This window comes from Camelus dromedarius, chromosome 4 (assembly GCF_036321535.1).
Source record: "Camelus dromedarius isolate mCamDro1 chromosome 4, mCamDro1.pat, whole genome shotgun sequence".
Classification (NCBI taxonomy): domain Eukaryota; kingdom Metazoa; phylum Chordata; class Mammalia; order Artiodactyla; family Camelidae; genus Camelus; species Camelus dromedarius.
The window spans coordinates 72,775,978-72,792,145 of NC_087439.1; the positions used below are offsets into that span (position 1 = coordinate 72,775,978).

At 42.9% G+C, this 16,168-nt stretch overlaps 1 protein-coding gene and 1 long non-coding RNA gene across 3 annotated transcripts in view; one reads left to right on the top strand and one right to left on the bottom strand.

Annotated features, from left to right (window-relative positions):
* Positions 1–1,435: 1,435 nt before the first annotated feature.
* LOC135321154 (uncharacterized) lies at positions 1,436–3,646 on the bottom strand. Its single transcript, XR_010380675.1, has 2 exons — positions 2,599–3,646; positions 1,436–2,216 (listed from the first exon to the last, which is right to left on the bottom strand). It is a non-coding gene; the product is annotated as an uncharacterized LOC135321154 (long non-coding RNA).
* A 1,269-nt stretch (positions 3,647–4,915) lies between these two features.
* Positions 4,916–16,168, top strand: part of SATB2 (SATB homeobox 2) — a 177,283-nt gene continuing 166,030 nt past the window's right edge. The window contains exons 1-3 of one of the 2 annotated variants that reach the window (XM_031452061.2): positions 4,916–5,039; positions 5,235–5,387; positions 6,620–6,847. In XM_031452061.2, the coding sequence (XP_031307921.1) occupies positions 6,679–6,847 (169 nt within the window). In that variant the 5' untranslated portion in view covers positions 4,916–5,039; positions 5,235–5,387; positions 6,620–6,678. Of the gene's footprint in view, positions 5,388–6,277; positions 6,453–6,619; positions 6,848–16,168 lie in introns of both variants that reach the window. The other variant, XM_064485121.1, reaches the window with a different exon arrangement.

Below are 16,168 nucleotides of genomic sequence, written 5' to 3' on the forward strand. Positions count from 1 at the left end.
GCCCCTGGAGCCAGGAGGAATTTATCTTTGCCTGGCGCGGGTTGAGATTTGTCCGGCTCTGATGCCAACAAGGCGGCGTGCGGATAACTAAGTAAGTGTCCCCCGCCCCTGCACTCCGGCCAGTCCCCAAACGCCCCGGGGCAGTCTGGGAAAAAGGCAGGAGCCCACCCTAGTTGATCGGTCCTTCTAGGCGCGTTCCTCAAGGGGCGTTCTGGCCCCAGGCCCTTGTCCCCTCTGCGCATCCAATTTCCAATCCAAGCCCCGGGCATTTATGCGGTCCGCGAAAATGTTTGTCGCCCAACTCTCCTCGGACAGTCAGCTGCGGAAATTGGCTTCAGAGTTGGTGTGGGCTTCATGTGAAAGGAACGATTCCCTCCCGCCTCCTCTCACCCCCAGCAGAGCAAGCCCCGGGCGGGGGGTGGGGGAGAGGCAGGCCCGCGTGGGTTCCTAGGAGCCGTCGAAGGCTTTAGACGCTGGCAATTCCCTTTGAATTTTCCCTGTGATTGCGGGAGTGGAAGGAAAACGCGGCACAACTTTCTCATGTTCTCTACGAGACAGCGCACGGCCAGGAGGGCCTCTTTGCTTGGGTGACCCGACGGACGTGAAATCCTGGGAGCCTGGCGATAGTTGCTGGGCCTTCAGAGGCCACTGAGGTCGGGCCCAGAGCCAGAATCCCACGCCCCGCACCCGACACCCCAATCCCGGGCAGTGGGGCCTAGGACATCCCGCACGGGCATTGGGGGAGGAAGGTTGGCCAGAGTAGCCAGCACAGAGCAAAACTTGGTGTGAGACGCAGAAATCAAGAAATGTTGTCCTTAAAAAGTGCAGGCCATAAAGAAAGGAGAAGAAAGGCCTGACAAAAGAGAGAAAAAGGGAGAACGTGGAAATAAGAGAAAAACATGCATGTTTAAGCCCAGCGTATAAAGACTCGTTGATTTTTAAAATAACAAATCTCAGTGTGATTATGAAAGACAGGCGACCTTTGACTAAATAACATATGAAAAAAAATTGGTTGTAGGGGAGGAAGGGGGGAAAAGTCTGAGAAGATTCCCGACAAAAACGTCAATGAGAAGCAATCTGAAGGATAAAAATGTCCCCCAGTGTGAACTTTATGCTTTGACCACTGGAGCAAACTGTCACGTAATGTGCAAAAATACGTTTTGGATCAAATTATTTTGGAAAAAAGTAATTAAAACCAATTCTTTTCTTGAGTGTGATTTTGTTTTTAAAATGTTTGGAAGTAAACCACTTGAGGAATACAAAATAAAACCAAACAAAACTTTCGAATCATAATTTATTTCTTGTTTTAAAGTCGAATATCCTAGCAAAAGGTAAAAATGTTATTTAAAATTTTATTGTCAAAATTAAACATGCTGGAAATAATTGCTCACTTCAGTTGAAATAAGGTCAATACAAAAACTGCACAGTAAAAAGCTTATGTAATTTGAAACAGAAAAGGCCTTTATTAGGGACAAAAACGTAAGGAAAAAAACATAACGGGTATATATCACAAAACTTCCTAGAATTCCCTTTTTTTAAATCAAAATAAATGTGTAAAATCTCTAAACACAAATCCACAAGCATTCAAAATACATTTCCGGTAATAACTCACAGATTTGACATTTTCTTCTATGTTAAATGCAATTTAAAATTTCTGCATTCTTTTGCCCAAAATGATATATTTGTTCACTATCAAATATGAACAAGAGTAAACTCCAGTAAAGAGAAAATCAACGAATTTAAAAGTGTGCAAAATCTGAAAACTAGCCATAATGTACATTTAATTGCACTTAATTCTAAACTTTATTTAAATCGCTCTTCTGAGGGGTTTAATAATTTAGAATCAATAGTTCCCTTCAAAACATAATAAAATATTTACACTTTATAAAATATTAACCGATTAACAATACGGCTGTGTTGTTTATAACAGTGTAACTGAAGTCCCGTAATCATGCTGTTGACATAAGCCTGTGAGGTTAGCGAAGTGATCCTTCGCAAAATGTAAATGAAGATCTTCAGACAGTGGTGTTTATAAAATAGCTCATTAATGACTTAAGATTGAATCGCTCCAACCATTCACATCATCAGATATAATAATAGTGACGAATCAGACAGGAAAGATCCTGGCTAAACCATTTGCATTTTTTTCCAGCAGTACTGAAGTCCTAATATCACCAATTCTTCTAAGTTCCTGGACATTGATCCGTAGGAGGATTCTGCAGTTCAACACCAAGGTAAGGAAAGAAACAGCATTATTATCGTTAAGATATTAATAAGAAATGCGCCTTTCCCCATATTGTAAACGGGCTCAAACTTGGACAGTGGTAGTAGTTGGTTTTTTGCAACACTTCCTTCTCATTCCAACTTGATATTACAGATTAAAAAAAAAGTTTGTCGATCGAACTTACAGTTTGTTTCTTTGCAGCCCCAAACCTTTTAGCTATCACCTCGAGTTGGTTTACTTGAATCACTTTGTTCTCACAGACTTCAAGTTGTGCGTTTTCTCTAACTCTTTCATTTGGGGGGAAGATGGTGAGGAGAGGATGGGGTTTGTAAGGGGAGGAAAAAAAAAAAAAAACAGGGAAAAGGAAATGCTACCTAAAACTCCCAGGGTGGCTCCCCGAAGGTTTTCTATCCTTCTCGCTTCCTTTCCCGGCTCCGCTTCGACCGCGTCCCGGGTCGCCTAGGGCTCCTTTGGAACTTGGTGGGCGGCGCCTGGGTGCGGGGTTCTCCGGGATCCGGGTTCTGAGATTTAGGCCGGGGACAGGTTTCGCTTCTGGGACCCTTTCTCTTCCAGAGCCTCCGTCGCCTCCCAGTCCCCTGCTTTGAGGGGATGGCCTCGCGCACGCCGCCCATCGGTTAGGTGCGGCGCGTGGATGGCGGCCTAGCCGGGGTACACTACTAGGCTGACGCGGCTTCCCACCTGGGGTGCACCAGACCAGGATTTCCATAATTGCCCCCCGAGTGCGTTTCCCGAAACTGAATTTAGTTTGGCCTTCTGGCGCCGCCGTAGAGTCAACGCTTCTTAAGGGGGACCCGGCGGCTTAGGCGGCGAGTTGGTGGGGAGTCTTCAGGGTCCGGAGGCTTAGGGAGGAGAACGAGGTGTGCGAGAGGGACAAGAGGTGCCGCTAGCTGAGGGGGACTTCACTGGACTCAAGAGCGGCGTGGACGCGCCTGCATTTTCCCGCCGCAGGTCAAGACCACGAATGTCAGCCCGCTCCCTAGGCGTCTCGCGGGGGCCGCGGCCCCTGCCCACGTGCTTTCTTTAAGGAGGCCCCGCGTCCCAGAGGGATCTTAGGGACAAAAGCGCGGCTAGAACCTGGCCTGCTCCGCTAGTGCCCGCGCCACCTTAAATGAGCACCGCGGCTGGAGCCGGGCTACGGGCGGCTGCAGCCGCGGCCGCGGGAGTCGGCAAAAGTTTGTGGCTCAGTTACGCCTTCGCGGGATCTGCTGGGGACGCCCCCCCGCACGGCCTCCCCCCGGGACGGGGAGGCCAGGTCCTCACCGCACATTTCTGCCCACGCTCGCAGTCCAGGGCCAGAGCGGCTTGGGGTCCCAGGAGTCCCAGCCACGCAACCAGAGGACAGACAGCCCTACCGCCCCTCGCTGCCACCGCGTCACGGCCTGCCGGCAGCCCGGGCTGCGCTGCTCGAGATGTCGCCGGCGCTGCAAGCGCTCCAGGGACGTCGTCCAGGGATGCCCCCCGCCCCTCGCCCCCCCCTGCAGTCCCCTCTCCTGTGCCACCCGCAGCCCGGCGGACAGTGCTGGTGCTCCTGCCATTCGGGACGCCCGGCCTATTGTTCTGGACCCACGGCCGTGCCGGCTCTGAGGGAGAAACGGCCTTCCCCGGACTGCTGCGGCGCGGCGGGCCCGGACGGCAGGCTCCGTGCGGAGGGGGAGCTCGCAGGCACCGGGAAAAGTTGTTCGGAGGGGCGGAGGCGGTGGGTGGTGGGCGGAGGCGGTGGGTGGGGGAGGCGATAGCCCTCCTATCTCCAAAGTCGAAAGTACTCCTCACAGTTAGCAGAACCCGGAGCCGAGGCAACCGTGGTTGCCTCCTGCGTATGGGTCTGCACCTTCGCTGGGAGATCAGGCAACCAGCGCCTGCCGTGTCGCCACCGCCACCGCGCCGAGAAGAGTGCGCCTCGGGGCTGGGCGAGGCGGCCGCGCCCTGGACCCGACACTAGGAGGAGGACGAGACCTCGGGTCCCGGCGCCCGCCTGCTCCCGGGCGCACCCATCTGCCAGCCGCAGCCACCGCCTCGCGCGGCACTCGGTTCTTTGCCATCCGTCCTCCGCCGCCCCGCGCGCGCGGTCCTCGCCACACCGATCTCCCACTGCCGACTGTCCTCTTCCTTTTCCTCCCTCCTCCCTGCTTCCCACCCTCCCCTCGCCAGTCCCTCTGCCTCCTCTGCAGCCCTGCCGCTGTTGGGTCGCCGGGCTCACAGCGATTGATTGATTGATGTTTAATTTCCTGCCAGGCGGGGCCCCCCTCCCCCCGCAACCTCCCCAGTCCTCCTCCCCGCTCCCCACTCTCCCCCTTCAATGCGGTGGACCAGTCTGGCTCGGGTTTAGATCTTTCCCCCCCAACCCCCATCCCGAAATAACCCAGAGACTTCCCCTACCCCCACCCCAAATTATTATTTTGAAGGCGCTAGATCTGGGGACAGAAAGGGGGAGGGGGAGAAATCGGAAACCGAGGACAACCCAAAAGGACTCACTTTGCCTGATGACTCAACGCAACTAATAATCATCTCCCTCTCACTGTGTCTCTCTCTGCGGCTTGTCAGTGAGTCCGGCTCGGCTGCTAGCAGCGGCGGCCGAGAGGGGAGAGGCTGGAGGTGACGGCTTGGGCGGCCGACGCTTTCATCCCGCGTGCGGTCCCAGGTCCCTGCGCCTTCTCGACTCTCGGTGGCACCGGCCCTACGGCTCCGGCCGCGCTTCCTCGCGAGCTAGCAGCCCTGCGAAGCTGCAGCCCCGACCCGCCTCTGCCGCCTCCCAGTTCTCAGCCCTTTCTCTCCAGAACCCGTCTCCTTCCCGAAGGTGTGAAAAGGCTTTTCAGCCCTCCTTCTCTCTTCTCCCCTCCTCCGCCGCCTCCTCCCCCGCTCGCTCGGGTGCCCCTTTAGAGGAGCCCTCCTTTTCCTCTCCTCCTCCTCCCCCTACCCCCCCCCCCCATCATCATCATAACAACCATCTCCGCACTAAGAAGACACCCTGACCCAGGACCTTAAACGTTAGGACCTGGGGAAGAGGAAAGGGAAAGGAGTAAAGAGAAAGGAAGACTAGGAGAACACTGCAAGGCAAAGCACCAGAAACTTTCCACCCTGGATTCTCTACTTTTGCTCCATGGACAGAGCCCCAGCCAGCCAAGTTACAGAAAAACCGTGAGCAGTAAGTACGCAGGGCGAAGGCGCCCGCGCCAAGCTCGGGAGTTCGGGGAAGCCCCGGGTCCGGCTAAGTTCCCTCCCTGCAGCTCTCGCCCTCTCGGACAGCGCAGCCGAGGGAGTGCGGGCAGAACCTTCACCCGCAGCCCTCCCGCTCCGTCTTTACATCTCTCTACTCACCTCTTCTCTGCCACCCCCACCTTGTCGCCTTGGGCCCGTGGCGACGCGGCTTCTCCCACAGCGAGAGCGCCCACGAGGATTCCCAGCGCACTTTGTTGTGCCGGGTTCCTGCTTCTCAGGGATGTCAGTGACAATGTGAGTGCCGTTTCATCAGGTGTTTCCCCCTCCTCTACCCCCCAAAAATCCAGGGTGCCGAGATCTGCGGGTTCCGTGAGGTGCGCGCTGTCCGCCAAACGACCCAGAGGAAAACTTTTGGAGAGATTTTAAAATTTGGGGTTGACGAAGGCTTCTCCTGCACCTAATAATTTTAAATGCTTTTGCTTTTGTGTTTTGAGATGATGAGCTTTTAAAAAAAATCACTTAAGATTGGATGAAGATAAGAACGTTCCAAAATAATAACGCTTGTAGCCCCCGCCCTTGTGGAAGGTTATTCTGGAGGTTATTCTGATGAATACTTCCAAGTGTTTCTGGATTCTATTTAATGTGGAATTAGGATTGATTTTGTGCAAAGTGTCTGTGTGTCCCAGTGTGTGCTTGGTAAAGGTAAAAAGCGGGGATTCAAGGGGTCTTCTTGCCAGGCCTTTGCCTCCTGCCCCGCGATTCACAGCGCATTTATCACGTGGTTAATTCGATTTCTTACCGAGTTGTGTACATCCCATCTCGAGTGGATGAGATGTCTTCTTACAAAGTTCTCTCTGCCGCAACCCTGACCCCTAGACAGCAAGGCCGTTGTACCCGAGAATGGTTTATGCCAACCCTGTCCCAATGAATGGACTACTTCTGGGCGCCCCGGGCGAGAGGCCGGACGTCGTCACCGAGGGCTCTCTTGGGGAGCAGCGAATGGGCAGAGTCTCAACACCCCAAGTTCTGGGCTTCCTTTGAGCCGCCCAGTGTAAGATTGGGACCGCTTCGCGGTTCGGGCCCCTCGGGCAGCGTGGGAGGAAGTTTGTGTGGCAGTGGTGTAGCGCTCTGCCACTGGCCTGAACGTCTATCACGTGTGTGAGCGGTTTTCCCTCTTTTTTTCCCTCCCCCTTCCCTCCCCCCCCGCCCCCTCCCTAGGTCCCTGCGCGTTTTATTGCGACCTGCCGGTGGGAACTTTGTCTCCGAGTCGGAGCAGCATGGAGCGGCGGAGCGAGAGCCCGTGTCTGCGGGACAGCCCCGACCGGCGGAGCGGCAGCCCCGACGTCAAGGGGCCTCCCCCGGTGAAGGTGGCCCGGCTGGAGCAGAACGGCAGCCCCATGGGAGCCCGCGGGAGGCCCAACGGCGCCGTGGCCAAGGCCGTGGGAGGTAACAGCCCGGAGCAGGGAGGCGCGCGCAGCCCGCGGCCGGGTGATAAAGGCCGGGTGTCAGGGTTCAGGTTGATTAGTCGCTGTCGCGGTGTAGGATTACAGGAAGTGAATTCCAGGTTGCCAAATAATGCCCCCGTCGCCTCTCATCTGCAACTGGTAGCTTCATCCCGAGTTAAAACAAGAAAGCGGTTTACCCGGAGGGTGGCATTTTTTGGGCACTTTGCCACTGTGTGCTGAGGTGTTGGCAGGTTTATGTCACAGCCAGCTAACTGTTTTTAGATTTTCCTAGAGAGCTTTTCAGTGATTTAACTATTTTGCCTTGCCTCAGAGTATCTGTTGTAGGGATGAAGTTTAGGTGCGTTCGCTTTTGTGGACTGATGTTTAATGCTCAGCCTAGTACTGGAGCAAAAGAGTGTTGGTGTTACTTTGTAGTTGGGACAGTGCTTCGAGACAAATGATTAACAACTGAGAATATTTCCAGCCACATTTCAAGTGGGAAATTAAGAATCACCACGAATCTGTCAGGGCCTTAGAGGCTTTAAGGCTACCTTTAAAAAAAAAATAAAGCTTAAAGTCATATGCATTCGTAGCTTTGTTTTGGATTATAGCACTACAGGTAAAAGTAGTGTAGTGGTCTTACTGGCTACATGCTGATTCCCTTTCCAGGAATTTAATATTACTTAAAGAAAATCTCTTGTAGTTTTTACTACTTAAAAAATCACTTTCTTTTAAAGTGGCTAGGAAAAGTAATTTTATAAAATAAAGATATGCAAGAAATGTAAACCTTATTAAAATATTTTTGAGGTTTACATGCAATTTGCTTAGTTGTTTTGACATAAAAAATGCACAGTTCTACATGGCATGTAGTTTTTTTGTGTGCTTGAGATAAATTACTAGTTTAATTTTCTTTGACTTCTAAAGGTTTTTTTTCCCTAATATTCTCACTAACAGACTATTTAATTTAATTCTTATATTAGCCTGCCTGAGATGAAACAAAGCCCTGGCAAAAGTTAGTGATCAGCTCCAATTCCAGGTTCTAAATAGCCATAGAATGTATTTTGAAGTAAAGTCTTAACTCGAAATATCCACTCCCTTGTAAAAGCATTTTATAAATAGACAGCGGACACTTTACAAAAGAATAGGTTTTTATTTTTACTTACTTTGCTATTACTATTTCTTCATGATAGACACAGAGGATGGTTTGCCTTAGTCCCTTACATTAATCATCTCCCTTGAGAAGCATTCATTCTCGTAGTATTTTAAAGCTTTAACAAAATTATTTAGCTGTAGACTGTGGCTTATATATCTTCCATTTTAGGGACTTGAAGATATACTTTAATAAAGCAAAAGAACTTGGTAGTTCTGTGACCCACTTTTTAGAAATGATGTTTATTAGTATCTTGTCTCAAGACTAAAGCAGTAACCTTGGACTTTTCATATCATTTTTTGGCATATACATATAAGAAAGAAAAATATGTGGTGAATAAGGTGGAACCAAATGTGAGATGATATGATAAGTGCTGGTAATATTGGATTGAAAAACTTTTGGAAATCCTTGGAGAGGACATGTTCTCAAACTGGCCTTATGCATTAAGAACAAAACTGGACTGAAATTTTGGTTTCTTTCTGAGGACCTCATAAAACTCACTAAATTGAAATAAGTCCCTAAATGTTTTAGGATGTAATAGTTAGCAATTGTACTTTCCTAAAACAAGGTTTTTTTCCCCCTATACCGTATAGAATTATGAAAGAAACTGCCTAATTTTCTTGACAAGGGACACTTTCAGTGTAAAACAGTTGCTTTTCATATTTTCTGAGAATATAATTAACACTTGACCACTTACTGTAAATTTGATATAGACAAATATTATTAAGTCTTGGTGAGGAATAATAAATTTGTTTCAACAAGCTGGTTTAGTCATTTTTTCTAAGCTTTAACTTAATTTAGTAATATCAAAGGTCTTATTAGCTGCTTCCCAAACTGGAAATGAAGGTGACATTATTTTGTCTCAGTAAGTACCCTTTATAATGGTTAGTAATAAAGTGGTTAAAATAGTTTACATATGGTGGACTTTTAAAGATTTTTTTTAAAGAAAGGTTTTACTCTATAGAATGTATTAGATTGTTTGGAAAGATTTTAATTTAGAAAGCTTTAAAATATAACAACTAAGAACATAAAATTTCGCTAGTACAAATTTTCATATTGAATGTTAATGATTATTTTATGGGTTTAAGTTTATATAGTTTCCAAATGTATGTTGAGATGTTAATTTTTTTTTCTTTTAATCATGTGTATAGATTGGAGAAAGGAAAGCCTTTTAAAAATGCACATTCTAAATTTAAAGTATATTTCTATTTAGTGACCCTTTTATAATTGAAAGAAATTTTTTTGTAACATAGAGTAAATATAAAATAGATCATATTTCTATTACCCTAACTCCTTTTGTTTAAATTTTCTTTATGAAGCAATATGATATGCATAGATAACTACAAAAATATTTATAGCTCTGCATCATTTATTACCATTTTCAGATATATCACAGTATTGTCAATGTTGTAAAGATGGCTATTATAATATATATTTTAAAAACAGAGCTCAAAATTTGGGAGGATGTATTTGTCACTCTGTAGTGATTCTCTTTAAGTGCTTTCCCCCTAAAATAGGGGGAATCATTAAGTTAATTGGTTGCCCAATAAAGTGACAATTTATCTTACTGCTTTTGATAAGTAGGTGAATAAATGTTTCTAAATGCATTGGTTGCAGTAGTAATTCTGTTGCTGCCGTTCTGCTTTTTTGGGGAGAGAAAGGTTTTTTTTTTTCATTAAAAAATATATTATTTTTAGTGTCTGGATTTAACTAGTTGAGGTTGATAGAAACACTATCACAGTCTTCAGGGTTGTGTTTTTAATAGGGGACTTAAAAGTTAGTGTGTTGTTTACAATGTGGTTAGCTTTAGACGATTATTAGAAAGTAGATCAGTTTTGCTTTGTATTTCTAACACTTTCTAGGATATTTTGCTCTTATCTAAGCAGTGTGTTTTAAAGCATGTATGTAATAAAATGTAAGTGCTCAGATGTGTATGACAGTCAGCTTTTATAGAAGGTCGTCAGGAAAAAAAAAAGGCTAATATCTCTTTAAAAAACATATGAAGGCTGGGAGAGAGTTTAGAGCAAGCAAGAGCACCATGGTGTTGACAGCTTTATATCCCTGCTGGGTAACATTCACTTACTAGAATTGGCATCCCCTCTCAGCTAGTAATTCACTCCATAAGGATTTTGAAAAAGGATGATTAATGGTGGGGAAATTTATATTTGTGAAATTGTTGATTAAAACTTACAGATCTATTTGAAGATTAGAAGAAAAGATTATTAAGGATGATGAAAATAAGAATCAGATGATCCTTTTATCACCATTAGCATAAGTACCTAAAATGTTCTGCTGTATGTAATGCCTCAGCCACGCAACCTACAGCATAAAATGAAAGTGATGCCAATCAAGTTTCCAAAAGAAGCAAGGCGTCCTGCTTTTCTCCTGGACTGCTGAAAGGCGCTGGCCAGTTGTGCTCTAATAGCAATAAATTACTCTGCTTCATTCATTGTTAACATAAGCATTTTCATTTTTTAATGTTTGGCTTAAAGAAGAACTTTTAGACAGCTTTATTTAAACTGAATGAACAGCGCTTGAGTATACCAGATGGTGTATTTGCTGATAGGAAGCATTAAACATCAGAAATCTTTTTGATATTTTTCATTTTCCTATGAATTTTGATTTTTTTCTTTTTGGTCTTAAATGTTCAAGAGTTCAGGGGAAAACGTTTAAACACTGGGGATGTCTTACTTTTTTTCTGAAAAAAAATTTGCCCTTTTTGGAAGAAGAATTAGCCTTTAAAATAACAATTTAATTTTGTTGAAGAATTGTCTGTTGAAGTTTTCTTATAACGAGTTGACCTAAAGTAGACCTAGTCTTCCGGCCACCAGGCAGCCCTTTCAAGAACGTAACTGTCTTATTGCAAGGGGTAAAAAATCATGCAATACACACTGATGTACTCAAATAGGGAAGCAAATGTGATCATAATTGTTCAGGGCCTCATTTAGAGCAGAACATTGTCTACAACAACAGTTAGTTTAATTGTCTGCAAGTAGAACATTTAGATTAAGAGTAAAAGAAATGCAGTTCAGGTCAGGTATTGTCACCGTATTAGCAGTTGTCGAGAGATGTTTTACTTTGTGAAAGAAGTGCAGATAGGAAGGAGTATAAGTGTTGACCTATTGAAATGTATAAAATGTTTAGAAATTTGAAATATATTGTCAACTTGGGCAAAATGGAGAAAACTCATTTAATTCATTTTAGCCAAGGATGAACACCATTATGCTTGTATGGAAGATTCATTATTTCTTTAAAAGAGAAAAGATTGTATTTCCCTCTTCCACTCCACTTTTTTTTTTTTTTTTTAAGGGTTTAAGATCTTTTAAATAGAATGAACTTAGGCTTTAGGGTCATCCAACAATCTAGCGTGTCCTCTGTAGTTTTGCTGAGGTAGAAAAATAGCCCTCTCTAAAGTGTTTTTAGTCCTTGGCCTGTTATTAAAATAAAGATATACTTGGTTAAAAAAAAATATATGCAATGGAACATACACATTAAACAGAACATAGGGTATCCACCCCTCAAAGTCCTGAGCATAATTTGATGTTTTGAGTAATTTTGGAAGCCTTATATTCCATCAGCAGAAACCCACTGACCATTATATATTCAAGATCATCTGCAGTGAAATGTGTGTATGTGTGTGTATTGGAACTACATGGATGTCCCTTAAGGCATCTGTTTTTTAACCCCTGCAGGAAATATCTTTCCCAGTGGGTTGTGACTAACAGTATCTGCCTGTACATCTTCGATATCCTGTGTTAATTCTTCTCTCCTTTTGTGAATATGTGTATGTATTTTGCCCATCTATCTCTGTTGGGAGGGAAACAGACTAATCATCATTTGTTAGATATGTAAGATTATGAATGAGTTATTTTAAGAATATGGGAATCAATTTTATTCCAGGCAAGACACAGTAATTATTTGGTATATCTAGCAAGGTATATCTGATAAGCAGTCAAGTTTGTTGGTTCTACTTTGATAATTTAAAACTCTTATTTTTTTTTAAAGATTCAAATTAGAGACAGTTTATATGGTATATAAAAAAAGACAAATTGATAGGGTTGGACGAATTTCAAATTGTGTTATTTTCTTTGATCTTTTTAGAATTTTTAGCTTTCTGTTGAAATAAAAATGATCTAATTTCTCACCATTAAAAATTTTTTTTATAATTAATAATTTCCCATTAGGTACATAAAATATGCACAGTTTTATTTTAGAAAGCCGAACTTTATCTTGTGTAGCATGTAAGTAAATAAAAAGTTATTGATACTCTTTTTATCTAATAAGTAGCCTTTTTTTTTTAAACCTATATAACTAATGTGTGGCAACACAGTAGTTTTTACTATCTTCCTTACATGAATGCTGAGACACAATGGCATTTTGGAACATATTTAAGGATGGAGCTTTTGACAAAAGTTGTATGTGTAACAGTTTGTCAGTGAAAAGTGACAAGTGGGAAATGACAAATGAAATGTTGGCATCATCACTCTTTATTTTGATAAAAATGTCTCAATTTGCAGTGATATAATACTGTTTCATATTATTTCATGAGTTGTGTGAGATGCATAAGGGGAATTTAGATTTTGTGAACGGAAAATTAGCAGCCCAAACTCTTAAGAAGCTTTGGCAGCAAGTTCCTCCTCCCCACTAACTCCCCAAGAATAAGAACAGCAGTGAAATGTTGGAACTAACCCATACGTTTTAACTCATTATTTTTTTGGAAAAAAAGAAAGAAGAGAAAGAAGAAAGGAAGAAAGAAAGAAAGGGAAAGAACATAAAATGGTTTCAAGTAGGAGACCTTTATGCTTAGCTCAAAAATTGAGAGAGTTTGCCTTTTTGTTTCTATTCTTTTCTTTGTAGCAATTTTAAAATGAGTGATTTCCTTCTACTGACTTTGTATTGGGCCTCGCTCACTTCCAATCACCACTGCTCTCCAGCATTAATTTAGGGTGCCAGTGTGGAGAGACAGAATTCCTTTTCTTTTAAAGTGCAGTAGTGGTTTGGAAATGTCTGTGTGTTAAAAATGGATTTTTATATACAAAGGATTCATCATCCTATTACTTTCGGGTAACGTAATAGATATTTCAAAGTCAAAGTAGACAGTCCTAAGTGGAATTGAGGAATGAGTTAAAGCAAAAGCCAGTTTCGGACTTACAGATTTGAAAAAAAAAAAGTACAGATGAGGCCCTTACAGTGTGTTATTTTCTATATTTCTGAAGTCAGTGACCAACCAAACATTTATTTTCTTCTTTTACATGAAACAACCCCCACAAGCCCTTCATGCTACATAATGTTTATGTAAAAATGTTCTATGGTGGAGTTTTCAAATTCATGGAACTCTTATCTATACATATAATTTTTTTTGTTTTCAATTAACAGAATTGTTTGCTGTTTAATAGCAAGTGATTTAAAAATTGTGGTAGAACCAGTATAATCAAGAGGCAGTGAAAGACTGCATCAGAAATTGTCTTCTACAACTTGTGTCTTTTGCTTCTCATTTGCAAAGTTTTACTTATTCCAGATTTTTTATTAACTAGGTAAAAATAACCTATTATGGAGTAAATGTGCCTTAGATATATAGTATTACGGCAGTTGGGCTTATGGTGTATATTTTTCCCATTTTTAAGTGCTGTGTATATATGCCTTTAACATTTTAAAAAATAAACCAATTAATATTATAGTTACTAGTTTGACAAACATTTGAAGAAAAAAGCATTAATAGAAATTTTAAGAATTTGAAACTTGCAATAAAGTTATGAGCAAATTATTATAGTAAGAATATTCTTTATTTGTGTTTACGATGCATTAGGATAGTAAAACTCTCTGGGGAATGTATATTTCAATTTTAATTGCTCCCAGTATTATTACTATTTGCTAGTGTGCGAAGCAGATTTGGTTCTAACCTTAACTAGTTGCCTTATCTTTGGAATGGAGTTTTATCTTAGCTCAGTGGACAGTTAAACTGCAGCATAATATAACAAAAAAGATCAAAAAGTTGCGGGGAAACACTGCAAGCTACCATTTATGAAAAGGGGTGCATTTCACACCAGAGTAACTATTCAGTGCCTGCTGATGGTGACATAGTTACTGAATGTGTACAGCAGCTCAGTGACTTTCTTTGTTTTGTTAAAGACTTGCATCGATATGAGCAAAATTAATAAGAGACTCTAGTTAGAGCAAATGTTTTCCAAAGAATAAGATCCGACAGGGATGATTTACATTTTTTTCGTAGTAACAATTTAAACTTCATACATTAAACACAGATATCTTTTAATTCTTTTAAAAAATATTTTTACTGTTTTTTTTCAATTTGTCTAGAAAGCAAATGCATCTGTTCTTTTATAACTGAATAAGATCGACTTTTAAATTTCCTGATTGTTCCCTGTATTTAAATTGTGTTTCTATTGCATTTATTGCAATTATTTATAAGAAAAGGAAAAATTGATAGCTTATTAGTAAAATGCACTCTTATCAAAGCTCTTCAAATAGCAGTGTTTTCAAAACATTATTGTTTTGGTTAACAGAACAAGAACTTTCTTTAGTCATAACCCAAAGATGCTAACAGAGCAGCATGATAAATGTCTGTTTAAGTGTCGTAGTAAAAGAAAATGACTTGCCTTCTGAGGCAGTGGAGAGTTTATGTTGTTTTGGACCCATTTCCCAAGCAGTGATCGAAAACAGATTACAATAACAATTATACAGTCAGAAGATGCAATATCCATTTCTGCTTTAATTGAGTGAAAGAATAATAAAAACATCATTAAGAAAAATGAGGTGGACCTGTCACACAATGTACAAATTTTTAGTCTTGGAGAAGATGCAGAATGACTGAAGTGCTTTTCACTTACTTTGTCATGTTTATTAGCTGAAATCTGTTTTGGGGAGAGACCATTTGGTTCTTGCTCCTCCCTGGGAAGTTCAAAGAGGAGCCCCTGGGAAGTGGTTGCTCAGGAGATACTAAAAGTGCTCAGTGATTTGTCTTCGTGTATACGGTTTAAGAAGGGAAATCACATTTTCTTATATTCTACCTTCTCTCTCACTCTGTCTCTTTTTTTCACCTGCGTAAATGGAAGTCAAAAGTAATGAATGTTCCTCTTGTTACAAAACCCTACCCAGCAAGGGTTAGGTCTGGCCCCTGGGCCTGGTGTTCTTTCTCTTCTGGCTGAAGGGGAGGGAGAGAGTTGAGGGTGAATAATGAGCACCCTTATTTTTTCTCAGCACACGTGGGGTATGGGGGACCCTGAGGTTCCACATGGACACATCACCTGACGTTCACTTAGGTGACATAGAATGACAGCTGAGACCATAGGCTCTGGCCTCCATCTGTGATCACTGGAACCAATGAATCGATAATCCTCCACACTGCAGAGACTCCAGCCCTCAGTCCCCAGGGCAGAGCTTTCAGCAACTTGGAGCGAGTCGGTTGGCAGCAGCTGAAATCAGTGGCTAGTGTTCTTTCACTCTAGGCTGTGTTTCTTACTCTATTCACAGCATTGTGTGCCCCTGGAAACTTGGGTGATGACAGTACAGTTAGCCCAGACAGTGGAGTTAACCCCTGTTCATTGTGGGGATAGTCAGACCGCGAGTAATGTTGGCTGTCAGAGCAGCTGGAGTCCAAGGGTGGACTCAGTTGACAGAGTTAGAGAATGTTTCTTTGATCGGTAGCTAAGAGTTTTCTTGGGTTCAGTATTTAAAAACCTTTCTGAGAGTGGCAGAATGAAAAGAACAGGAGAGGCAGTAAACCCTTCCTGGCGGAGGTCTCATAATCCCAGAACTGTCCCATGCAGCATCCCTTTCAGAGTGGAATTTATGTCATACAGCTCAAAAGGCTTTTTTAAAAAGTTCAGTTTAGAGAGTCTAGTTAATGGTGCCTTCATTAAAATACTTTTGTCAGCAAAGGGTTTTTCAGTTTTAATATTTACATAACCTAACATCATTGACGAATGCCACAAGCTTTAAGGGTCTGTTAGTGGTTCCGTTTTTTCTGGGCTTTATAATTTAAATCTAAACATTAATTCTGGGTGGAACTTGGCATAATATCTTTTTGCCTCGGAGGGAATTTTTGTTGTACAATAAAAAAAAAAAACAACTTATTTTTTTCATACAGTCACCTTCTCCATGTCTCCCCTCCCCTAAGTAAACAGCAGTTAAATGGTCAAGGTTTTAAAAGAGGTT